The sequence below is a fragment of the Ambystoma mexicanum genome, chromosome 3q (assembly GCF_040938575.1).
Source record: "Ambystoma mexicanum isolate Mex_15411 chromosome 3q, UKY_AmexF1_1, whole genome shotgun sequence".
Lineage (NCBI taxonomy): Eukaryota > Metazoa > Chordata > Amphibia > Caudata > Ambystomatidae > Ambystoma > Ambystoma mexicanum.
In genome coordinates this window covers 228172849-228200448 of record NC_090926.1, presented here as the reverse complement: position 1 = coordinate 228200448, position 27600 = coordinate 228172849, and the positions used below count along the sequence as shown (strand labels likewise).

Below are 27600 nucleotides of genomic sequence, written 5' to 3'. Positions count from 1 at the left end.
GTCCTGCCCAACCTGTTTATGTAACAGAATTCTCTATCTATAGCAATTGGTACACTAGTATCAGCTGTATGAAAACATCTGACCACAAAGGACCCAGCAATGATTTCTAAACATTTGATGTTGATATGCTTAAGAAACTTACAAGGAGATCATAGTATGTCATGCATTGGATTCATAGTATTCAACTACAGCCTACATGTTGCATTTCAGAAGTGGAATCCTCATGTGTCAGTCCAGAAATACTAAACACCCCTTGGGCGGAAGGAAATGCATGATTATTTGGTAGGCCGAAGACCAATCGTCTCATTTACAGTGTTAAGAATATATACTCATTAGTTATTACGTAGCTATCAGTCCAACTAGAGTGAGGCCATTTTAAGATGACCAGAATCGCCATTTTGTTTTCTCTCTGCTCTCTCTAACTTTGCCACTTTGCCTCATGTAAAACTGCTTTGCTGTAGATATTATTTCGCTTCAATGATCCAAGGCTAAGAAATATGTTGAAACATTACACTGGAAAGCCAGACAGAAATGCCTGATTCCCTCCCTCACATATCCTTGAAGGCAAGGCATTTCAATCAGTACACGAATGCCAGCGAGTCTCCTGAAAGAATAGCAAGGTATGAAACTAGCATTTAAAGAGTTGAATTATGTTCTTCTTTACGGCCCCCCTTTCTGAGCACAGTGAGGCCCCGGAGAGCGGGCTGACCTCTAGAGCGAGAATTGAAACTAAGAGATAGTGAGGCCTGGTATGTGCCAGTCTCCTGCGTGCAGCTTGCCCATGAAAACAGAAACGCTGTGTTCTCGCAAATAAAGAATGGTGTCTGTAAAATTGGAGATTGCAAACCGTTACTAAATATGGTGGTCTAAGGTGTCATATTTGTCACAATGGTCAATCATCGCCTCTAATTCAAAGGGAAATTAATTGGGGCGGCATCGAATGTGTCATACTGTGTCATTGCTGATTGTAAGGTGCCCCTTTTGTATATATGTAACTGATGTACGTCTCTCGCTCTCTTGCGTCCCCCGAGGTCTGTTAGACACACGTCGCGGGGCGTGGGACCATTTGGCCAACTGGGACTATTTTGTATTGCAATAAACCCTAGATTCTGGGAACAGAACCTCGTGTCTGGCGTATCCATTCGTGTGTGGTGATTGTGCCTTGTTTCCACATCCGAGGGTCCCTCAGGGGCCCCTTCACATGTTCTTATGTGCATGTATCCATACTTGTTTTGCAATGTCATTTCCAGCTACTTTGAAAGCACTTAGAAGTAACATGACATTGGCTCCTGTAGCCATAATTGAATTAGTGTGACATACTATAGGAACCAGCAGGTCCATCACCATGTCTGTTGGGGAGAGGGCCTCTGGGACTTGCATTTTATTTTCCGCCCCTCCCTGATCTTTTCTTTTTTCTTTCTCTACATGTTTCCTTTCTGCCTCTCTCTGCATGCTTTTGGCTTCCCCTATCTCCCTCCACCCACCTCCTGCTTCCCTCCCGCTTCTCCCCTGCCGCATTATTGGGCCTTTCCCTGGTGCAATCTGGGAGTGCGATTTCCATCGCCTGGTCTGGTGAGGTGAGTGCCTCTGGGCCTTGTGCTCATTTCTCTCCCTGGTCTTTTGTTTTTTCTTTACCTCTATGTTTCCTTCTGCCATTCTCGACATGCTTTTTGCCTTCCCCTACCTCCCTCCACCCTCTCCCTGCTCCCTCCCACTTCCTGTTCCTCCCCTGCCGCATGATTGGGCCTTCAGCCCCATATGTTTAGGCCCATTGCACAGCCCCCTGTCCATGCAGCTCCCTGCGGCTAAGGACCCCAAGGCAAAGGGCAGCTCCTCCAGTAGCAGTCCCAGACTGTGAATGCCTGTGTTTGCTGATGGAGCATGTATAGCAGTCGTCAACCAGCAGCAACTGACAAGGTAAGAGTGGTGCAGGCAGGGGAACAGCCATTACTTCTCCCTTTTAAACTAACACTCCTTATTTCAACTTTTACCAATGCTTTAGTCTGCTGTACGTCGCCCACACTGGATGTTGTCCATCTCAGGCACTTAGGCCCTTCCTCATACCTCGTATCTTGGTGTTTATGTTTTTTATGCTGTATATTGAAACTTAGGCTCCCCCCCCTTCCAGGAAGTTTCTCATCTGGTGGTTTGCTTTTTCTGATGTATGTTGAAATCTAGGCCCTTTTCCACCTTTCCAGGAAATTTGTATCCAGGTGTTTTGCATTTTCTACTGTATGTTGGAACTTAGGACTTTTCCCCTTTTCCAGGTAATTTTTATGTAGGTGTTTTGCTTTTTCTACTGCATGTTGGAACCTAGGCCTTTTCCCCTTTCCTGGAAATTCATATCTAGGTGTCTTGCATTTTATGTACCTCACACCATCTTCCACTACTGCACTTCCCTTCCTCCCCATCCCCATTTTCATGTTCAGCACTTGCACATTCCAAATCATCTCAAGACCTAGTCAGAACACTTTTTATTCTTTCTTCTAGGTGTTTTGCTTTCTATGCTGTATGTTGAACCTATGCCCTTTTCCCCCTTTCAGGAAATTCAGTTCTAGGTGTTTTGCTTTCTCTACTGTATGTTGAAATGTAGGCCCTTTTCCCCCTTCCAGGAAATTCGTATCTAGGTGTTTTGCTTTCCCTACTGTATGTTGAAACCTAGGCCTTTTTCCCCTTTCCAGGAAATTTGTATCTAGGTGTTTTGTTTTATCTACTGTATGTTCAAACCTAGACTCTTTTCCCCCTTCCTAAGACATTTGTATCCAAGTGTTTTGTACTTAATGTACCTCTCACCTTCTTCCCCTTCTGCACTTCCCCTTTTTTCATTTTAGCACTTGCACATTCCAAATGTCTCACAACCTAGTGAAAACGTTTTTTGTTTTGTTTTCTTCCCTTCTAGGTGTTTCGCTTTCTCTACTGTATGTTGGAACCTAGGCCTTTTCCCCCTTTCAGGAAATTTGCATCCAAGTGTTTTGTACTTATTGTACCTCTCACCTTCTCCACTGCTCTCATGCCATAGAACTTGCACGTTCCGAATGCTTCAAGACCTTGTAAGAACGTTTTGTTTTTGTTTTATACCTTTCTTCCTCTTCCCTCACCCCCCTGTCTTGATGCGCCTTGAAACACATTGTGGATAGTGTGCCTTACAAATAACCAATGAATAAAACAAGAGCAGGTCTGAATCGATTAGCAGCTTATCAGAAGGATTCAAACCGCATGAAAATGTCCTCTGAAGGGGTTAAGAATTTTTTTGTCAAGAGCTATTCTGTTTTAACTCTCATCGTAAATGGGTCTCTTCAGAACCAGATCAGAGTGCTCAGGCCTCCATTGAAAGAGCAAGACTTTCTGGATAATTTACAGCGTACTCCGGCTCTGCACTCATTGACTTCCCACCCCCATTTGACTACTATCCTGCCTGCCAGCAAACCATCCGCTGTACCCAGCCCAAACCTCAAAACCTGTCAGGAGATCCAGGCCTCGCTGCCAGTCTGCAGATCAATGGGACCCTGAACTCCAGATCAGAAGCAGGTGAGCCTGATTCAATCTCCTAGTTATCATTTGTAATTAATGTACTGTCAATTGGTCTCACGCTCAATTTGAAGGCTGCACGCAACCACCACTAGCCACAGGTTTAGCCTCATACAACAAACTACAACCCCACACATAGCTTCTGCCTGTAGTGCACTGCTAAATTTACTAGGAAGCCTTTGGACTATCCCTTAATGTTGTAATTTTTATGTCACTATGAATTCAATGTATTATCGGTTTCTGATTTCTGTCTACCGAAACCTGGTTATGTGCAGCAATTCACGACTGAAAGGTCAATTAGCGCTACACGGCCACCCCCATGGCAGTTTAGCTCTTTACAAGCATCCAGCAACATTACATAACATAACATTGAAACGGGCAGAACCTCTCCACTTCTATAGAACTCAGGATGTCTAAGCCTCTTACATTTGTCATTGAATATAATGATATTCTCATTTAAAACGTGCAATTACATGTATGTTCTGATGACAGCTCTATGTGCGTAAGAAAGGGATGGGCTAGAGGTCTGTCTTACCTTGGGAAGGTAGTAAAAGAGGGGGCCGACCCACAGGAGCACCACCAGCACCACCAGGCTCGTGAAGAACCCCGAAAACTGAGGAATCAATGGAAGACATAAATGTTTAAAAGAACCTAGAAGCCAGCCGCTGGCACGCCAAATTCCGGGACTGGTATCTGCCATTTTATAGGAATTTATCACTATTTACCAGCAGGCCAGGGAGTCTGAAATTGCTCAAGAGCAGAGGCGGAGTCAACTGCATGTCATGCTCGCCTTCTCGCTTACCACCATGCTAAAGTCCTTTGTGCACATTGTCCGAATTCCACTGCTGCCCGCCGCGCAGGCGCGCTAGTTATCATTGTATAGTCAGCCATATTGGAAAGTTCTCATGCAGGCTTTTCACTAACTCACCTGCGTGTTGCCGCCGGCGCTCTCCAGGATGCTTGTGGTGGCTAGCGTGGCTGAATTAGGAAAGCACATGAACAGCGAAGAGACAACGTTGGAAATCCCGTGAGCCAGAAGCTCCTACTGGACAAAAGATACATGATTTACATAGCATGTTACCCAACAACTCCAAAAATGCAAAGATCAACAGTATGTGCACTTGGCGAAAAAACAACAGGCAGTTTTATTGTGTAGCTTTTCAGAGGATCAGGGTAGGCAGAATGAAGAGCAAACAAAAACCTTTTTGTTCAGATATGCCCCCTGCTTGTTTGCTGTCTCGTATTTTGGTTTAGCTATGTTTCCGCTGATTAATGTTCCATCTGCGCCATTATACGGTTCGGTACATTTTGTGTGCACTATAAATTCAAAAATTCAAATACAAATACAAATACAAAATACAAGAGCTGTTCATTTCAAGATACTGACGATACCCCGTGACGATACCCATGATTTCGAGAATCTTCAGTAGGCTTTTGACAATATTTGCAAGCATTCAGAACTCGAACTGGGGGAACTGGGATGGGGTACCAGGGAATGCTCTTACCCATTGAAGCACATCGTACAAATGGTCAGAGAAAATGATGACCAATATATAAAAAAAATCTCAAATAAAGCACAAGTTAGAAAGAAATATGAAGAGCTGGTGTCTGAACCATAAATGCGGACAGTCTTGCATGAGTAGCAGCAAGAAAAGCCACCTTCCATTCATCCCTCTTCCATGGGAAAAGACCAGTTTTGATAAATAATACTGCCAATTTTCTAACATGTTTTCCATCATTCTTAGCCTGTCCTGAAATGTAAGGTGTGGAACAAATCCCTATTTCTGCCCCAAAATTCTAGCCCTTTTCTACTTTTTAATGTGAAGACTACTATAGTATGACCCAAGAAGAGAATTGCTTTTTTAAATGTATTTATTTATTGTGTACATTTAGTCGACATTTCGAATTTTAATACACACTTTCATAACCTTTTACACATTTTAGCACTGCATTTCCGCCATGTCTACTGTGACCTTACATTCATTTTCTTGCTAAACAACACTAGAAATTCAAAAAATGGTCCATAGGCACCCCTCTGTGAGAACGAACAGGGCCCATTGACCTGTTCTTTGGGAAGGTATCCACTCGAGAGTCCACAGCCACACTTTAGCTCACTGTAACTTTCACAGATTGGAAATATTCATTTGCATATCTGTCTTTGTCCCGCCCACATGTGCAGTCCATCACCAAAAAGCTATGGCAGTTCCCTTCTGAACAAGAGTACCAACAGCAACCCCATACACGTATTTCAGCCTTGTTGGGCCTCATCAGTGAGGTGGAGCTGTGAAATTGAAAACTGGGTAATTAAAATTCTATTCACAATTTAATCATTCTTGCTTATTAGCATGCCAGACTGATATTTTCTCCTAGATAACAAAACATTACTTAAGTCTCTTGTTTCCATGTTACTCAATTAAGTCCAGCTCTTTTAGGATTTTGACTAACTCGATCATTAACGGTGTCTCATGTCTGGCAATTAACCGTTCTCAACATGATTCTGTGTTTAGCCACTCCATGTGACCGACAAAGCAGCCCAATCGAGCTGCTCTTAGTTCTCTTATTCCCGTGCATGATGTCAAAATATGCCTCAGCAATTGCACTATAGTACTCCCACAAAGATCAGATTTTGGGGCTTTGTTGACTTGATCTCTCACAACCAGGACTTCCTTCGATTGGACTAAGTTTAGGCGAGCTCTGAGGAAGGCCATTCTTATAACAGGGTATGTGAGGTATTTGGGGAGGAAATGTTTTGGCTTGTCCAGTTGCGACTAAGATTTAAAGAGTCTGTAAGATCGCATCTTCGCTATGGTCTTAATCCAATCTGCGTGTGCCAATACTAATTTGATGCCAATTGGATTGTCTTCTAGATCCACTAAGGCACGGTCACATGCCTCCAGTAAAGACATCACATACTTTTCCAGTCTATTTAGGAAGTAATTTCCTTTATTTATAAGTTCTCTTTGTATGTCTGTATGTAAGGCGTTTTCTGGTGGCATAGTTATGTTCCTTTACAGACCAATGATTTTCCAATTGAACACCATTTGCAGAGAGGGCGACCCTAGTTCGTATCTTAGGCTACTGATTGGGTAGCTTGTTGGAAGACATAGTACATTTTTCCATAGCTTTCCTTCAAGGTGATCCCAATTGATTAGCTGTGCTGTCGGAATGGTTTCGTATCCATGGATAAGTGCTGGGACTACCTTTGCTCTATAGAAGGTGTGCGAGGGAGTTATTGAAAATTTGCAGTAGACTGCATACATTTTTTTTCTTTTGAGCTCGTAGTAAAATTATTTTTAAATCTAGATCTTTTTCACGTGCGGTTTTTCATTGTCTGGCCTGCACTTTAATTCCCAGATAGATACGTTCTTTCTTCCTCTCAATTGATTTGTTTTGTAGGAGCCAGGTGTAGCTTGTTGTTTTAACACCCTTGTTTTTAAAGGTTAGTATTTGCTTTTCTGGGTTTACTGTTAAGTTATTTTCATGTGCATACCGCTCAAACGCACATAATAGTTGTTGTAGACCACGTGGAGTAAATTCTAATAGGAGCACATCATCAGCGTATGGCATCCGCTGTATAGATTGATTTCCAATTTTTGGGCTTGCTAGTGCATGGAGAGCTAGTGCTGTTAATAGGTCGGCAAGGTACAAATTAAACAGGCATATTGCGATGACACATCCCTGCCGCACTCTAATCGTTTTTAGGATCTGACCAGTTAGGTCCCCTTCAGCATTTAACCGTATTTGCATCAATGTTTCCGTGTAGAGAGATCTAGTATTGCTAGGAGGCCTTTTGGAATTCACCATGCATCCAGTTCTTCCCATAGGTGGTTTCTGTTGATCGTATCAAAGAACTGAGAGAGGTCTAGCCATGCTCCATATAGTGGTTGTCCTGGCTTTGTATAGGATTGCTGTGAGATGACTTACAATATTAATCCATTTAGAGATGAGGACAGCCTTTTGCGAAAACCTGCTTGGAATTTACTTAGAATATTGTTCTGGCTAATCCACTCCTCAAGATTTCGCGGGACCATAGCAGAGAATATATTCCCATCTACATCTAATAATGCAATCACCCGATAATTCGGAGGTGTTTCTCAGTTACCCTTTTTGTGTATAGGCATTACAATTGCGCTCTTCCGGGATGATAGTAGAGATTCTTTGCGTATGGCCTCTGCAAATAGTGAACTCAGTATTTTGGTCCAGAGATTGATGTCTGAATTTAAAATTGCATTGGTCAATTGGGGCCCGCAGCTCTATAGGATGAGAATTTCCCGATCAGTTCCTTGATTAGGTCTTCATCAAATTCAAGTACCAATCTGCTGCAGCTTTGATCTCTGGGGCTGTATTGACCTCAACTTGATAAATCTCCTTGAAATAGGCTGCCAATATTGCTTCCAGAATCACATTGCTTTGTATTTCATATTGCTGTCTGTTCACACCATTAATTATTTGCCAGAAGTTAACTGAGTTTTTTGAAAGGAGGATATTTAACATTATTTCACTGTCTTTCTGTATTCGCAAATGGTTGTGAGTTCTTGACCAATTCCTGTATGTGTTCGTAAGAGTTTTTTGGCCTGATGATGTTCTGCTGATGGTAACTTTAGAGATTTCAGTGTGGAAATTACTTTCCTTAGTGTTCTCTTTTTGTTCTGGGACTCCTCATCAAATTCACGTAAGTGAATTTTTGCTTTGAGTGAACAGAGAGCTCTTGGACATTCAATCTCCCATAGAACATTTGTAAACTCTTCAGGAGAGCACATTCTCCAGGCTTTCTCTTCTGTTGCCTTAGATATGATTGTGCATAGTTTGTTGTTCAGGACTTTGCCACTTTGTATTTTCTTATGCGGTTTTTAGCGGCATTCACCACCACGCTCTCTGTGTATTTGTTAGCAGAGTATTGTTGATCGTGTTTTATCATGGATGAGAGTTTCTTATGGTCTCTCGTGCCTTCATTTAAGATGTCTAATGAGATACAATGATCATAAAGGTGTCTGGATACAATGAGATAGTCGATGCTGGATGCACTGTTTCCTCTTTCCAAAGGTGCTTGTGGTGGACTGTTTCCTTTTATATACCCGTTCACAATTCTCAGGTCCCAATCCTTTCGAAATTGTGTCCACGTATTTCCATTGTAAGGGATTTCTCTTAGTTTTTTCCCTTTTCATTTTGTCTCGCAATGGTATACATTGAGAATTCGAGTCTCCAAGTATCAGAATGTCAATCTTCTTATATTTTACGTTGATCTCGGACAGTAGGTCAGAGAGTGCTTGTAGGAGATCTTACAAGCTCATGCTCCCAGGGTTCCAATACAAGTTGATAAGAATCATCTGTCCTATTGTCGTGGTGTTTTTTAATGTTATTTTGGCTGCAAGTAGTCCTGTGAATTCAGTGTGGATCTGTTCTAATGCCTCACAGACGGGAATTCTGACAGCTATAATTAGGCCGCCTGCTGGTTGACCTTTGGCTATTGCCGTAGCTAGTCATTCGATAGTTGAATTTTAAGTCTTAAATGTGACATCACAACCTTTGGACAAAAGGCATTATGTTATGATAGTGCACATCTGAGACTGATACAGTCTCGTAATGCTATATTTTTGTTCGGGGCACATTGCTGCACCGCTCTGTGTTGAAGAATCTAGGAGCATTAGTGGAGGGCTACATGGATGGATCATGTCTTGGGGGGCGGGATGGATCATGTCCATTTGTGAGAGGCAGAGAGGTGCTCCGATATGGGTGCTGCATTCTTGTCGCTATGTTTTACGCGTACATGTGCAGCCACTAAGAGTCAAGGACAGTTGCAGTGCAAGAAGGATTCCATATTATTCATGTGAGCATCTTTAGAGTTAGAAAGGTATGGGTTTGGAGCATGTCCTAGTTGGATGGCTACTGTCAGGTGTTGCTTGAGGGCCAGTAATGTGCCCCAATCAGGGATCTATGCCTGCGTGCTAGTGCGCATCATATGCAGAGTCACAAAAGACAAAATCAAGCTTAAACACTATGCAGCCAAGCTCAGGTCATGCAGATAAAGAGCAGGAGGTGGGATTCGGGCATGGGGTTTGGTGTGAGGTGGGTTCAGGGTTAGTCTGGCATAGTGGGAACTCAGGTTTTCCAACAAGTGGAGGCAGGTTTCTGCAAGGTCGGTGTGACGGAAGCATAGTTTGTCATCATTTGAAGAATAAGTGACTTTTGGTCCAGTAATGTATAGAATGAGTCAAATTATATTGTAGTGTACGGCATGGGTTCCTCAAATGCCACCTCTCCCCTATGACCAAAGCTCACACTAGCACTGGCCGTCAGGTGTCAAGGATGCTTCCAAGCTTGACTGAAATGAGCCGAGCTCAGCATCCATTCTAGGGTGTTGGGGAAGCGGTAATACTGCCGCCTTCCTTTGGAATTAACCACTATTGGGCAGAACATTTTCTCCCCTATCAGGATAGCCCAGAATGCCAAGGGCCATGAAAGTGGCACACTTTACACTTTGCTTTGCAAATTCCACTTAGATAATAGACATTCTAACCCCACCAACCAAATCCACATAGTTATGGAACACAACTCCACTTCCACCTCTTCAACCCCCCACCCAGCCCACCTGTGACCTCTTCAATGGAATGCGAGGCCATAACCCCCCACTCTGTGCCCCAATAGGCTCCCTTCTGTGAGATATGGCCTCCATTACCATTGATTCACTGATACTTTACCTGGTTAGCGTCAATAGTGTATCTGTGTTTTTCTGCATAGATCATGGCCAGTGACACAGACACTGCATAGCCCACGAATGTGATGGCCACTGTGTCCCCCAGGACATCAGGTAGGACCTCCAGGGCTGGAAACCTGGGTCTAGGAAATCTGGGAATAGAACACAAAGTATCAGAGCAACCCTCCTGCAGCAGTCCGATCAGTCCCTCAAGCATCAAATATCCGTCTTTCGGTCATTGGACATCTCTCTTTGAGGCACAAGGCCATCCTCCCAGCGACATAAGCCACTCTTATGCATGGCAGAGGCAGTATGGATAACTCTCCCTGCTGCAGCAGCCACCCAGAAACCCATAACAGTCACACCACCCGTGGGCCACAGGCCACTACAGGAGCCATTTGTCAGAGCTACGCTATGACTTGTCAAGAGGCTCTCCCTTCACAACTGCCATTGCTGACAACAGTCTTCAGGGCCTTCGAATCTGCACCTTCTTACCGGTATTCATGACACTGGGCATGAAGACCGGAACACTCTATGTCACCAATCGGCTTTGAAGACTAGAAGTTTGTTACTATCACCTGATCTTCTTTCTGCAACACTTACCCCGCCGGCAGCTGCCCAACGATCTGAATATCAAAACGAGCCTCGAGAGACGAGGCAAAGGTAATGCCTGTAGCCAGCAGGACCTGCATGAGGGTAACAGACATGTGATGATGCCAGGATGAAAGTGTGATTCACTTATAAGGTACAGTCTATGCATTCATCACCTCTACACACTAACTAGAGATCTGTCAAAATTCGTAAGCGGTAACTAATGTGCGCCACACCAGCATGACACCCGCCCTTTCATGTTTGGAACATGGTGCCATGACCCGATGGCTCAGTGAAAATCACCAAATTCTGGTCTCTTTGACCGTATTTTAGTTAACATTACTATTATTGTAATGGTATTTATTGAGCGCGGACCTAGCTTTGAGAAACAACGTAGCACTTTACAGAGGTATCCAATAATACAGATGCATAATGTAGCACTTTTCAGAGGTAACAACAGAACAGATGTACAGCAGGGGGTGGGATACAGAGGGGCACAGAGGAGGGGTACAGCTGTAACGGATGGTGAGGAGGCGAGGGGTTTGCGGCATCTAGCGAGTCAGGTGGGCGAGGGCGATGTGATGGCATAGGTGTTGAGGCAGAGAAATTCTCTGAAGCGGTGGGTCTTAAGTTATTCTCTGAATTTTAGGAGCATGGAGGCTAGTCTGATGCTGATGGGGAGGTGATTCCATAGTCTTGGGGAGTAGGAAGATAGGGCTTGTTTTCTGGTCCTTTCCTTTTTGCAGCAGCAGATCTCCACTCTGCAAGTGTCCTGGGTTCTGGTGGTGCGTTTTCTGCCGGAGATGCATATTTTCTCTGCAAGGTAGCTGGGTGACATGAGTGTGACTAACCTATAGATGATGCAGCAAGACTTGAATGTGAAGGCAGTGGTGATGTTGTCCCATCTGCGTAGACCCTTGATGAAGCATGCAGCCGTGTGTAAGACAATTCTCAGGGGTACAAGAGGGAGGACGGCATGAGGCCTTTGAGGAGTGCATTGCCGCCATCCAGGTGGGATAGGACCAGTGCTTGAACAGTGGATCTATAGATGCCCGAAGGGAGGAAAGACTTGACCTTTCACAGGCGGGTGAGCTAATACCAAGCTGTCTGTGTTTTCTTAGCTATGTGTGTCTTGAAGGAGAGGTGTTTGTCGATGTGGAACCCGATGGACTTGGCGCAGGCGGTGAACTCGGATGTGAAGCCCTCAGAGTTCATGGTTGACAGCCAGGTCTGTATGTCTGGGTGTTCGGAGTTGTTGGTGAGGAGTAGGAATTCGGTCTTGCAGGGGGTGAGCTTCAAATATGCACTGGACATCCAAGACTGGATCAGCGAGAGGCAGGTTTTGAGCCTGTGGATGTCATTGATGGAGTTGATTGCGAGGTTTAGCTGTGTGACATCAGTGTATTGATGGATGTGGATGCTGTGTGTGGCTAGGAAGGCTTCAAGTGGCTCCATGTATAGATTGAATATCACTGGGGAGAATGGAACCCTACGGGACTCTTCAGGTGACGGGTAGCATTGGTGATGTACAGGTGTCCATCTGAACAAACTGCTGGCGTTTGGGAGGTAGGACTTGAACCAGCGTAGGACAAGGTCACTGATCCCCATGCACTGATGTAGTGGAACCAGGAGGCAAGGGTGGCCATCATCAAGGATGTTGACCACAAGTTATAAATTACTATTTATTGATGTGTTTTATAAGCATTAACTTTGTAGGTTCCTGACTAGGCCTGGGTTAACTTGGACCTCATCAATCCCTCAAGTCAAAACAAAATGCCATATTTGGGATTCAGCAGAGTCACAAGCTCTCGCAAGATTTGGCAGAACACACCAACAATCAGCTTAACTCAGCCAAGCTAGCCCTTTTTTAGTTATTAGAAGATGACTTATGTGATTTACACACCTAGACAGACTCACTCAATACTCCATGGGGTATAACTGCAGGGTCCGCATAAACTCTAAAACATGCATACCCTTCCCGTTGCCACATACAGTAACCCTATTTCAGGTTGGTGGTATTTCCCAGGGAAGTACTGTCAAACTCTTAGTAAACCCCTGAGTGTATTGGTTTTGTTTTTTGGGTGCTATTAGCAGTAACAGTCAAATGCAGTATAACATTTTAAACCAATATGTAGGAGCACAAAAAAATGAGGATACAACGATTTAGCAAACGTAAGAGTGAGGAGATATACTAACCTATACATTACCAGGTTTTCCATAATGTTAAGAGAAGCCCTTAGGAAGTTAAAGTACATCAATATAGATATTCGTTTAGTGTGTTAAGAATCCTCCAAATATTAATAGAGTTTGAGAGCTGTTCTTGGCTAGTATAGATAAGTGTTTTTAATAATAAATCCTAATCAGTTTAGATTTCCATTATTCCACTGAAGCCATGCATGTGCTAATTTCAAATGGACCTTATCTATAGCAAAAATATAAACAATTATTGCCCCCTTGTTCACTTTATTATGCCCCTAATTAATCAATTTTGTAGATTCAGTGATCGGCATACCACCATTTTTGTTTAATTCATAGAAAACATATGACCACAAGTTATAAAAAGGGACATTTGGCAAACACATGAGACAGATTGGCACCCAATGATTCACACCTAAAACACTAAGGTGCTGATTCATGGAATTATTTGCACCGAAAAACAGGGATTTGTGCGCCATTCTGCCAGCAAATCCCTGTTCAACAAATGGGGATTTGTGGGCAGAATGGCGCACAAATCCCTGTTTTTTGTTGCAAATAATTCCACAAATCAGCCCCTAAGAGTTTACAGTCAAACCAAATTGAAACATCCTAATCATGAGTGAATAAAATCAAAATTACATATTGTATTGTTGTGGTTTCACATTACCAGGCAATTAAACTGTATGCATGTAGCTTATATTGATATATTCAACGTAGGCTTTACATCCCAGTTCTGTGTCAATTTCCTACTTATCAAAGTCAAATCATCTGTGCCCTTCTCTAGAAGAGATGTATAATACTGCAATATGGGTCGTTGGGTCTTAATAGTAACCCATTCCCGAGATGATCTTGTATACAGCATCTCTGTTGTGGATTTTTGAAAAAATTCTGAGACACTAGTTTACAGTTTCCCTGAATTTTTTTATAGGATTTAATATAATATCTCCTATTACCAAACAGTGTCGTATAATACCCCCGTTTTTCCATATGTTAGCAAATCCACCTGGAACTCTTGAGAAAAGTTTGTCTTTGTACCCAAAAGGCCAAAAGGAATGTGGATAGATAGGAAGGAGATTTTAAATTCTTTGCAATTATTTTGCCCCCGAGATTCATTTGCATTCCTGAGCTTCAATTTAACCTGAATACACACTACTACATTTCAATAGGCTATTTCTTCACACTTCTTGTAGTACATTTCCAAAATGGGGAAGAAATATTGACAAGTCGAACTGAGTTAATCATTTTACCCATAGCAGTCCTGTATTAACCACAACCGTAGATGTAATCATTTGTAAGCATGTCTTTTCCCACGAACGCATTTAAAAGAAATGATTATGCTATTGAGGTGTTTAGAAAAGATAATAATATGTATCGTAGTAACTATACCAATATATAAGAATTGAAGTTAATATTAATCATAATTAAATTACCCCTCCAATACTCGAAAATGGCAGATTCTTCTGTGTGGCAAACTTCCTCCTGTAGACTATTGTGGTCGAATTGGAAACAAGTATTGCATCTAATTTTGTTACTATTGATGCATTTCTAACTTGTCAATTTACTGTAATATTTATCTCTTATTGAGGACAACTATCCAACTTCGCAGGAAATATTGATTGCTTAGACCCGCGTTGGAGGGTGCCCTCTATATATATACAGGTTTTGTTTATTTTTCCTTCCCCCTCTTTTCTTTATCTCCTTTTCTTCTTTCTGCCCTTCTTTTGTTATATAATTTTGTTTTTGAATCTATACTGGGCAGTAATTTGAGATTGGGGCCATGCTCTTGTGCAATATGCTTTTGAATTACTTTATGCACATTGCATCCACTTTATACTACAGGACGCTTATTAGATTAATATGCACTTTAACTGGAGAGATCCACTATTGACTGTCTGTTTTATGCTGTTCTTATTGTGATTTCAGCATTATGTGTAATGTCATTAATTATATGTATATTAAAGATTGGTTGATTTTATACTCTCCTTGACCTGATCTATCCCCTCATTGAGCTCCTACACATAGAGCAATTTATCCTGTTGATTTGTTCTATGGTTTGATTCCCGTGACCCCCTATTCTCTCTTGCTAATTGTCCTGTTACTCCCCTGGGTCCACGTGGGTCCGGACGCCTATCCTAGATCATATAAACCTCCTCCTGTATTCACCAGTCATTTTTCAAAGTTCATTCTGAAAATGTGTGCCATGCTTATATGGAGCTGTAGAGCTACAAAGGTAATTTTTTGGGTACCATTACAGTGAAAACTAAATGCGGTTATTGATAGCCAAGAATTGTGTGTTTGAGTCCATTTCAATTTACTTCTTGAGTACATGCCAAATTCCGCTATAAGACCCTCTGTTGGTGGAAGAAAACAGAAAGTCTTTTTACCCTTCCTAAGCCCTAAGCCTTACAAGTAATATACGGAGAAAAATGTATTACATTCTTTAATTGATGACCACAAGCTGCAAGAGAGCAAACAGTGATGGTAACAATCGGAATCCCTGTCATATGCTTCTGGTTAAATGAAATGTTTTGGATAATTCTCCATTCATGCATACTGCAACAATTAGATTTTCTAGTGTATCAATAAACTCTGTCTGTACCTGGAATTTAACCTTGGTTGTCCATAAAAGAATCCCAATTGACATGGACAAATACCTTTTTGCTGTAGAAATGTATAACTGCCAAGGGTTGGTTTTCTAGTTCAGCTGAATCCAGCAGTCCTGTAGCTGGGTTGGCATGATCAGCAGGGACACAACTTGTCACAAAGCCATGTTGTTACAATAGTTGGAATAGGTAATGCAATTTGGTTTGCTGAGCTATTTGCATATATATTATTGTCTGAGTTTTAGATTAACATTGGTCTGTATGATCCAGAAAGATGCTAATCTGTATTTTGTCTTGGACAAAATTCTATGTTAGCTTTATCCCATGAGTTATGTGCACTGCTATAATACATTTTTATTTAATTATTTCCAAAAGCCATGGAGCACGTTAATTGACAAAAGTTTTCTAAAGTTTGATCGGAAAACCCTTTTTACCAGCTGCTTTATTATTGGACAGTTTCTAACAGCTTCCTTCAGTTTGGTTAGTGTAGCAGGTTTCAATAGTGAACTTTTCTGCATGTCCGATATTGCAGGCATATCAGGAGCTTGAAAATATTGTTAAATGTCTTTATTATTGCTTTAAGAGTCTTCTTTATAAAGTTGTACATTATACTTTATGAATGTTCCTTACATTGGCCCCTAGTTAAAATATTATTCTGTGTAAATGTCTTTCAAATTGTGGATTCATTTTGAATTTCATTAACTGATTAGTCAAAACTCAGTCAATGGCCCTCATTACGACCCTTGCGGAAATTGACTGACCGGACCGCAACAGCGTAAATAGCGTTTCCGCCATTGCACGAAGGAGCAAAGTGCGGCCAATCACGACCCATCGGGCACGAGCATTACGCCATGGCGGAATCCGAAAGGCTGCGATGGCGGAAATGACCCCAAAACGGCCCTTACCGCCGCCGTACGCTGCACCAGGTGCAATACCGCCACCCATCTTAGCGGTCACCGTAATGAGCGGTCACCGTAACGAGCGTGCACCGCAAATTACGGCCACCGTAAATATACGGAAACGGAAGTAAAAGCATGTTGCCGGAACGGGAAACAGCACGCCGCACAACTATAAAATCCGAATCCCAACACAACCATAAAAAATCCGACCCTGACACACATCCCAACCCGTTAGCAACCCCAGTTAAAAAAATAAATATGGGAAAGGTAGCCAAGAAAGCGTGTGACCGCAAGCGGCAGGTACACTTCTCCCGAGAGGAACTGACCGTGCTCACCGAGACCCTACAGGAAAATTCCGCCGTCGTCTTCTCCAGTCAAATGACCAGGACGGCCCTTGCCAACAAGAAGGCCATATGGGTCCTGGTGGCACAGCGCGTAAGTGCGGTGGGGACAACACCCCGCACGCCACAGCAATGTCGCAAGCGGTGGGACGACCTGCGGATCCGCGTACGCAGCATACTTTCTGCGAACAGGAACATCGCCACAGCTACCGGGGGGGGTTCAGAGTCGCCCATCAAGTTGACCCCCTGGGAGGAAATCTGCGCCTCCACCATAGGAATGGAGAGCATAGAGGGAGTCGGAGGGATGGAGAAAGGAGTGCCGACATCCGGAGAATCAGGTAGGTTGGCCAAGAGAAACAATGCGAAATCCACAAACCACGAACATGTGCAGTACCATGTGACCCCATAGTGCAATACATACTTAGCCCTGACAGCGCCCTCTAAAAGTCAGAATGAACAAACAAATCAATCAAGAAGCCATAAACAACCCCTACATGTGCAGCATGCACCCCCTAACTGCAGGCAGCCAAATGAATGCATCCTCAATCCACACGAAAATGAGACCACCTCCAAGGCCCAGTCCCAAATCAGCCTCATGTACCACCCCAATGCATTTGATACGTTGCCATTCCAAATCCGACAGACCCATAACTAACGCTCGCCCCTCTTTACTCCACCACAGGGTCCGATACCAACGACGAGCTGCAGGACACCCCTACCAGCACGCCTGCAAAGAGGGCCAGGACCAACGTCCCAAGAGCCTCCACCTCAGGTGCAAGGATCAAGACACGGCAGCAGCAGGAATCAAGTGGCAGCACACTGGAGGGGACTGCAACAGGCACCCCAGCAGCCAGCAAGTCCACAACCCCAGCACCACAGGTCCCCCCAAAGAACGTATCTGATGGCACTGCCTCTGGTGGTAGCAGCACCATAGGTGACACAGCTGTCATGCCAGCATGCTCCGACACGGAAAACAGTGCTGGCGACGTAGGTACCATCCATGACCTTTCCCAATCCCCCTGCATGTTCCATCCCCTACACCATGACGAAACCACGCAGGGGCACCCTGAAGACGACGACTGGCCAACCCCCACAAGTCCTGTGCCAAGGCAACATGTGTTGAGCAGCCCCCCTGTCACACCACCGCAAATGTCCATGGCCCAGCAGAGGCAACAGTCCCTCGACCTGCTGATCGAGCAACAGCAGGAAGCGTCCACGCTACTCAAGGACCATGCAAATGAATGCGGGGGTTCCAGGGCAGCCATGGAAACATCCACCGAGACACTCAGGGCACAAATAGAGAAAAGTAGTGAGAGCCTCAGGGGAGAAATGGAGAGAAGCACCGAGAGCCTGAGAGCACAAATGGAGAAAAGCACCGAGAGCCTGAGGGGGGAACTGCATGCGACGTCCAAAGACGTTTGTGCTGAACTTGCTGCTGTGCGCCGTGTGCTCTCGGAGCTCTCACAAACCCTCAGAGACATGCATGGACGCGAGCAGGCAGAGACCTCATCCGTGGCAAGTTCCGTCCAGGGCAGCCCCCAACGCAGATCTGGCAGGAACCTGCGCTCCACGGGCAGGGGTGCCCCTGATACCCGTAGAGGGGGCTTGCAATAGCGTCTACCCACGGACAGCATGCATATTTGGACACTGGTGTTGGGGGGGGAGGTAGTAGGGTGGAGGGGGTGTGTTGGGCTTCACTGGGTGGCGGGTCCATAGGGTGTATAAATCAAATCACATCAACAATACAGCACCTCATTATCATCCAATGACATGTGTGGACATTGATATTTGCGTACGAGGCCTTCATAGGCGTACAGTCCACAATGTGCCTGTACTACACACACACAGTGCCACAGGTCCCCTTTCCGTGTAATAGGCACCATGCGTGGTTGCTAGAAGCATGCATCTATGATGCTCTGTCGGATTGCACGTGCATCCTGTGCCTCATGGACTCCTTGAGGTGCCTCCACATCCCCACCCTCATCATCATCATCATCTTCAGGTGCATGCAGTACAGCGTCAGGGGGCATGGGCACATTCCTACGTATGCACATGTTGTGCAGCATGACACATGCCATGACCATCTTAGAAACCTTCTCATGGCTGTATATGAGTGCCCCGCCAGACCTGCTGAGGCTGCGGAAACGAGCCTTCAGTAGGCCGAATGCCTGTTCAATGACCACACGGGTACGTGAGTGGGCATGGTTGTAGTCCTCCTCATGCTCGTTCTGTGGGTTCCGGATTGGTGTAAGGAGCCATCTCTTCAGTGGATACCCGGCATCACCTGTATGAGACGAATAAAGGGTGTCAGTGGAATGATAGTGCTAAGTAGCCCCCCCCCCCCTGCAAGGTCATTGACGCATCAAATGGGCCACGATGTCATGCATGGAATGAGACTCACCGAGTAGCCAGGATCTGTGCCCTGCGTGTCGCTCCATGTAGCGTGGTATTCTTGTGTTCCTCAGGACCATAGAATCATGGGTAGATCCTGGAAATCTGGCACAACAATGCGTAAATATCTTGTTGGAGTCACACACCATTTGCACATTGATTGAATGAAATTGTTTCCGGTTGCGGTACTGGACCTCCATGGCATGTGGGACAACCAATTCAACATGGGTGCAGTCGATGGCACCAATGCAACCCGGGATGCCGCCAAGTGCATGGAATCCCACTTTAGCGTTGGTAATCTCCTGGTACGTGCGTGGTAGTGTGATGTGGTCGTCGGCGTGCTTCAGGAGGGCATCGTGCACTTGGAAGAGTGTCCGTGAGAACAGTGGCTGTGAAATGCCATGCAACTGTCCCACTGTGTGCTGGTAGGTGCCTGTGGCCAGGAAGTGGAGTGCAGACACCACCTTCAGTAGGGGTGGGATGGCGGTTGGGCTATCTATCATGCTCACGAGGTCAGCATGTGTCATGTCCACAATGGCGATTATGGTGTCCCGGTCCAAACGGTAGAGGGTGTGGATCTGCTCAGCAGTGAGGTTGAACGGATCGGCTCGGAGGCGTGGGATTGCGGGCCGCCTGCGTGGTGGTAGTGGCAGTGCTTGTGGGCCTTGCTGACCCTGCCTTGCCCTCCTCCTCCTCCTTCTCCTCCGTCTCCCCTGTGCGCCCGGTTGTTGTACCTGTTGTTGTTCGTCGTCTTCTTGTAGTTGTAGCACTTGCAGTGCTATCTGGTACCCCAGGCCCAACATCGCTAGTCCTGCCGGTAGCATTTTGGAGTGGGAGTGGTTGTGGGAGGGGTTTGGGTCTGCAATATATGTGCTGTCGGCCTGTATGGCCTCCACCTGTGCTGATTGAATGAATCTGTGGCAGATGCAATCCCTTCTGGTCGAGCACGGCCCGCACGTAAGGCTGCATTTGGCCGCATGGCATCTTGGGATTGGAATCATGTATCAAATCCCGATGGCAGTGTGATGTACTTTGACTGATTTTCATGCTATGCTCCCATTGTTACACATGCTATGATTGCAGCCGCTTACATACCTGTGAAGAGTCAGTGGTATGTAGGGCTCGATCGATGGCCGACCCTCATGCAGCACAGTAACGTACTTCACCGACGGGCGTGGCGTCCCATTTGTGATTGCAGCCAGTTAGCATCATGACACACAGCCGCACTACATTGATGTAATTGTGAATGCAAGCGTTCACAGAAGCCTTTTCGACGTAATGTTGCAAGTGAGGAATTCGAAGGCCAGCATTTTGGGTTTTGAAGTAGCGGCGAGGATACGCCCACAGGTCTGGCTGGAAATGTAACGTTCTATTGTAGAATGTCCTTGGGACATGGCCCATAACGAGCAGGCAATGAATGATATGAATTGAATGGGATGCGCAATAGCGTAGTGGACGATGAGGCAGGACGTTCCCAAATCCATCTTGCTTCACAACACTACAGATCCGGCCAGGGGCACAGTGGTTTTTGCGGACTGCATTACGCACAGACGCGATGGAAGTTTCACATATTATGTGAGTGAATATTCATGCGTTTTCATTGCGGGATGAGGGAATGATGTGTGGATGCATGGACTGATGAATCCGTTTAGGGTCTGCCATGTACATGGGTTTTTTGGTTCACTCCCCTTCCCCTGCGTTATGTGATGCAAGGCTGCCATAGTGGGACATACGTCTATCTGCCCTTGTCGGATCCTCCCTGTCTCGACGCGCCTTCATACACTTGTGTCTAGGCACGTTACTAATCCCATGTCATGGGTTCTATCTTGACGGACGCATGCACAGTAACCGACGTTGCCAATGGTGTATTTAGCTCGATTGGTTTCGTTGTGATTCGATACTGGATTAGGGGTGTGTATATTCCTTTGGAGTGGGCTAGCATGCATATGGGTGTGGATTTGGTGTGTTGAATGAAGATTGTAATGCATCATGAGACCCGTAATGCAATCGGTTGATTTGTGTTTCTTTTGGGTGACAGGTATCTCCTGCCCTATTGCAGATGCCATCTCTACGCCACTCCTCCAGATGGTTTTTACTCTCGACTCCTGCAGCTTCGGGTGAATCAGTGGAGCACCATTTCGATCATATGGGACGATCGCCAATGGGCCACATGCCCTTACGCTGTACTGGTGGCTAGGTGCAACATTTCGGCCTTTCAGCTCGACTAGTGCCTGCCTCATGGGACGGACCTGCGGTTCTTGCCGCTTCCATGTTGCCTTTTGGAACGTTGATGTAAGCCCTGTGTGCCATGATGGTACAGGGCGTCACACAAGTGGAAGCCGGTCAATTATTGCAGATGCAGCCCTCGGTGATGATGGTTGTTTTGGTGGGATTTTGCAAATTGATGTGGGGCCTTTGTCATTTGGATGTGCATTTAAATTGTATTCCGATATTTGTCGTGTTGCGTTGTTCTTTGCAGGTGATGTGGCGATTTTCGCTTTGTGGCGGTATGTATTGCGTGATGATCTGCTTTGTGTTCCGCCTTCTGAGTTGAGTTGTGTGGTACAGTACTGGCCGCGTTTGCCTACGTAGCACAGTATGGTCACGGATAGAGGCTGCCATTGTGACTGTTTACATGATGTGCTGTTCAGGGGCGGGGGATTGGCTTTTGGCCGACTGGTGCCTGTCAGCCAGGTCGATTGGTGGAATGATGGGTTGTTCAGAATGTGGCTGGTCACAGGTGACTGTGTTTGCGTGCGTTTGTTGGAGGGGGACTGGGGTCATGTCCATTGGAATAGCTTCTGTATTGATGCCATCTGTGCCCTGCAGCTCCCATCGGCCCCTCTTGGGATGAGCCTGGCTGCTCAGTCACTCTGCCGACTTGTGTGGTACATGCTTCTGCTGATGGTTGGTTTGTTTACTGGCATGAGTACAGGGCTGGTGCAATCCCCCTCAGGATGCTGTTGTGGATGTTGCCTTGCGCTGGTGGCAAGCGATGGGGGACTACTGTTGTTTTGTGTCATGTGTTCTTGATTTTCATTTTGATGTGTTGTACCTTCACATGCCTGTGCTGCGTCAGTACGGCTATGGTGACATGCCGTACATGGATGCCCACTCACGGGGCGCTTTGAGCCCCTGCATGCTTTTCTACGTTGGCATGCATGGGTGAATAGTGGATTTCACTGGTTGCATAGTGTGAGTACATTGCGCCTGCCAGGAGTTGTGCAATGAGGCCAGGGAGTGGAGTACAGGCACTCAGTGGGCCATTTACGGTTGGTTCGCGTTGCCGTATTTCTCGCCATGGCGGAATGGTACTTTACGACGTGCTTGATGGCGTTCAGTACATGTCCGCTAGGGTCAGAATTCGCGTACCGTTGCGCCATGGCGGTGATTCCGGTTTTGCAAGGCGCGCGTGCGCGTACTTGGTGCAGTTAGCGTTGCCGTTCACTGCGGTGTCGCTAATGGCATCGTACTTTACGGTGACGGGTCATGATCGCAACGAGCGGTGTTCGATGGCGGTATTGCATTTCCGCCATCATTTTTCCATTTCCGCAAGGGTCGTAATGAGGCCCAATATATTGATTTTTCTTATGTGTTTGAAGCCTCTGGTTTTTTAATTTCATCTTTCATTTCAACCTTCATTTTCATACTTTTTGCTTGGTTCCCAATTAGGCCTACATTGTGTGTCATGTTGCAAATTCTTAGTACCCACCAACAGAATCTCCCCTGGGATGGGTGTCCGCAGCTTGGACCGGAAGCGCGAGTTGATCTCCTTGATGGGGACCAGAACTGCCAAGCAGAGGAAAGATATGACAAGCTCCGCCACGTTCGTCATGGGTAGTGCCTTGAAGACTGAGGCCAGGGTCTAGACAGACAAAAGGACACAGAGTTAGATTCTACACCCATTGATGCATTGATATATGTTCACCTTGCTGGGCTATGTATGGAAGGAGTACTGAGACACACGACTCTGCACTGTGCTTTCAGAGTGGACCAGAAGCATTCATTAAAAACTCTCTGCACGCAGTCTAAGGGCCTCATTACACGGTAGGCGGTGGACCAAGGTGCTAATAGCACCTTGGTCCATGCCGGTAAAATACTGCCACTGCCTTGGAGGAAAGGGGAATTATCGCCCTATTCCAAGGTTGGCGGGGCGGTAATTCCCCTTTCCCCCATTGCCCTTCCCCATTCCCATTTTTGCCCCATAGGGCATAATGGGAATGGGGAAGGTGCTAATTACAGTACCGCAAATTGCGGTACCGTAATTAGCACCCTGGTCCCTTTGCGGGTTGGTTTTTAACGCCTGCTAAAAAGCAGGCGTTAAAGTGCCAACACGCAAAGGGACCTTGTAGTAAGGCAGTAAGGGTTAACGGTCACCGGTACCATTACCGGTGACCGTTAACCCGTACCGCCTTCCATGTAATGAGGCCCTAAATCTCTTTAGAGTTGGTCCTCACTGACGCCACCTCAGCACATGCTAGAGTCACTCGCGATTTCTGCCTTAAAACCTTCCTGGAAGGCTCTGGTGCATTCTGTGTGTGTGTATGTGTGCCATCCCCAACCAACAACCCCGCTTCTCTCAGGTCAGCAGTACAGTGTTTATTTGGGAGCTGAATCCCGTACGTGTTTGGGCAGCCCGTATTGTGTTATGCCCAAGTAAGCGCCAACTGCTGGCAGTGTACAAGGCCACTGTAGTGTTCTCCGGGTAGCTGCCATCTGCCTCAATCATGGAACACTGCTTCCATCAGTTGCATTTACCAAAGGCATTTTTTGTGTATTTCTGCCACTAGGAGTTTTCTTTTAATTTACAGGCCCTCACTTCATGTGGCTTGAGCTGACTTTAGGATTACTCTTCCTCCATCGTCTATGAAACTTTGGGGTAGGCAACACATTCCAAAGGGGAGACAACTGACCTGGCGCCAATGTGTTCAAATAAATTGGCCCTCCAAACGCAAATGAATTTGAATATGTATATTTTGTAATCCAACTGGACCACTGGGTTTCTGAATGTACATGCACACACCATTGCAATCGGTCATTTAGAAATTGCTGATTGGTCAGTGGCATATTTGCTACTAGAATTTGAGGGGTCCACCTTCTGCAAAGGGCCAGAATACTGCCAATTTCCACCATTCTTACTCAAATCGATGCTGGATAGAACTGCACGGATATTATCCCCTCCAGTTTAGCAAGCGTTACACTTTTAAGCTTGGCCATGAAACTACAAGATATACATTAGTCTCTTGGCACAAATGCTGTTGTTTCCAGATAGACTGGCGTCTGTGAATAGTTGCCAGGGCGACGGAAGAGTCACTCACTAGACAGATCATCCAACATGAGTGATTCTGCCTAATCTCCACGGGGCATTCTGGTGCAGCCAGTCTATTGGGACCTTAGAGAGTGAGCAACAAAATTGGTGAATCCAGCACGCAGGAGTTATAAGGCTTAACTAGTGGCCCTATATGTCTTCATAAATTTACATTTCTTGTCCTCAACCCAGCCTGAATTTTCAGATAAATCACCATTTTGATTGTTTTTTTTCTTCTCTTAAACCTTGACTGCTGAGGCATTTCCCACCAAATTGGCTTTTAGAGAACTTGGTCTAAATGCTAAGCAAGCTGTGGCATAGGAGGCACTATCATCTCCTGAACTGCTTGCAATATTGTTGTTGCTTAGTGAATAATAGCCTACTGGTAATTTAACGAAAACAGTCCTACCATCGTACCTTCTCTCCTAGCAAAAGCACCATGATAGTCATTACAATCCAATTGTGGATGGCAGAAAACTGGTTATGCTTCAACACGGAGAAGACCAAACTCCTATTAATTGGTTCCCCGTCCACATTGGGTAAACTGGATGAACAATATTGCTCCTTCAAAGTTGATAATATCCCTATCGCTGTGGCCAAAACCATAGAAACAGTGGGCGTCTACATTGAACCTGATCTATCCATGAATAGACAAGTCAACGTTGTAGCCTCCACTTCAGCCTACCACTCTAAAATTCTCACCGCAGCCAGACCCTTCCTCTTCCAACATAACTGCCTCACCATTGCAAGGGTCATTATAGGATCAAGGCTTGACTATTGTAATGCCCTCTTTGCTGGCACCTCCCAAAAGAATCTCACCAAACTCCAATTAGTACAGAATAATGCCCTGAGGGCTGCAACTGGCATTTCCAGACGTGATCACATCTTTGAGGTCAGGAGGAAAGTCCACTGGCTCCCTGTGAAGGAAAGAATTACCTTCAAGACACTAGCATTGACGCACAAATGCCTTCACTGCCTTGCCCCACCCTATCTAGCTCAAATAATCTCCTTCCACACCTCCTCCAGACCCACTAGAGCTGCTTATACCAACAGAATCACTGTCCCCATCACCCGCAGAGTGCGGGCGGGCGGCTCCAGCTTCCCTAACATGGCAGCCACCCACTGGAACTCCCTTCCCCCCTGCATTAGGATGATTGACTCCCATGCATCCTTCAGGAAAGCCATCAAAACCAGGCTCTTTTTTTGACATTGCATGTCTGACATCTGCATGTCTGACATCTACTTTCATGATGTACACACTCATGTATACCTTTTTGCTGTTTTTCTAAACGTGTAACTGCAACAAAACTCTCTGTACCAAGATTTCTATGCTGAGGCTGCATTCGTGTAACCTTGAATCAAGCCTTCTTAAGTTGTCTCATAGCGCCTCGATGCCCATGGGCTGAAGTGCGCTCTACAAATACAAATAAATAAATAAAATAAATAAGCACCAAACACATCAGTAAATAAGCACAGGTCTCTGCGAAAAAGACCCATTTTGACCTACCCAGCTGGAACCTTTCAAGATAGAAAAGAAAAGAATATATACCACAAAAGGGAAAAACTCAAAAGGCATCCAGGGGACACATGAGTAAAGCAATTAACACACAAAGGGAAGTCCCCTAAATGAACCACTTAATGTAATTGATTAAAAAAAGCCTGGAAATCACTAAGGCCAGGCCACACTAGATAGACTTCAAATTTAGTCAAACAGACCGCACTGTTTTCTGAAACTCTGTTAACATACATGCATAAATGTTTATGATTGCAATTTTTCTGTTAACATACAATGTTGGGACTGGGGTATAGGTTACAAGTGTGAATTCATTGTTTTTGTCAAATTTTATGTGTGTTTTATCTGTATAATCAAAAACAGATCTAATATATGTTTTTTGGTCTATGTAGTAGGACCAATGGCCTACTGAATACATTAGGTTTTTTTATTCAAAGGTGTGCGGTCTGTTGGACTAAATATTAAGTCTATCTAGTGTGGCCTGGCCTTAGTGAGGTTCATGCTTTTTTGAATCATTAAATTAAGTGGTTTGTTTAGGGAACTTTGTAAGTTAATTAGACAAGAAAAGAAAGCATGGATCTGATATGATTCTAGGTCTGCAGAAAATGTCAGCTCTGAAGTCATGACACGTTGTATGTGAGGGTTGCATCCCCTCCAATAATGGATTGACAGGCAGTAGATTACAGGATTTTTGTAGTTAAAGAAAATTATTAAAAGGGACCTTTGCTTATCTCAAAGGTCCATTGAAGGTTATTTAATTTACTGAAATTCCAAATATTTGTAAAAGTTTTAATACTGAATACAAATAAATAAATAATAAAATTGATTAAAATTATCACAAAATAGACATTGCCCCTGTCATGTAGTGGACATCAGGACCTTCGAGTTATGGAGGCTCACCTTGAAGATAGTGAAGGAGCCTGTGAACCGAGGCAGGGGGAGTCCGAGCATGTTCTGCAGTTGCGATATCATCACGTGGAAAGCGGCGGCATTCGTGAAAGCCTTCACGATGGGCTCCGAAAGATAGGTTGCGAGAAATCCCAACTGCAAGAAGAACATGGCTACCTATAAAAGAAAAGCGGGATATGAGTCACATCACTTCTCAGCAGAGCAACACATTTCCTGCAGCAATGGTAATCTTCCTGGCAACTTTTCATAGCGCAACAAAAATAACCAACTACCAAATCCCTTAAGGCCTGGAAAACACAAAGCCCACCAATGGAAGTAGGGACTAGGCAACTGACAGCTAGAAGGAGCTGGTGGCGAGCTACTAATGGTACACAGCCTTCTACCCAGATGCGGGAGGATGGGCACAGGCAAACTGGCCCGTAGAAAAATAGTACAGTGCATTGAGTCTCGCAATTTACACTTAAGCCCTCCCTCCAGACCTCTGGGACCTCCTTTGAAGAGCGCAGGACACTGAATATGTTTGAACAGCACAAAAGACTTGAAAGTGTAGGCTTGAGTTCATGCACGGTGGTGCGTAAATAAGACACTGCCATTTGCACGCTGGCTTCCTGCACCTTTGTCTTTTTC

The 27600-nt window shown here is 45.1% G+C and overlaps 1 protein-coding gene across 1 annotated transcript in view; it reads right to left on the bottom strand.

The window, feature by feature from the left end:
• The window catches only part of LOC138582358 (solute carrier family 26 member 10-like), a 170816-nt gene that overhangs the window by 65399 nt on the left and 77817 nt on the right, over positions 1 to 27600 (bottom strand). The window contains exons 4-9 of the mRNA XM_069653608.1: positions 26965 to 27129; positions 22956 to 23108; positions 10826 to 10908; positions 10227 to 10374; positions 4457 to 4570; positions 4064 to 4141 (exon numbers count right to left, since the gene is read on the bottom strand). Coding sequence (XP_069509709.1) covers positions 4064 to 4141; positions 4457 to 4570; positions 10227 to 10374; positions 10826 to 10908; positions 22956 to 23108; positions 26965 to 27129 — 741 coding nt within the window. The remainder of the gene's footprint in view (positions 1 to 4063; positions 4142 to 4456; positions 4571 to 10226; positions 10375 to 10825; positions 10909 to 22955; positions 23109 to 26964; positions 27130 to 27600) is intronic.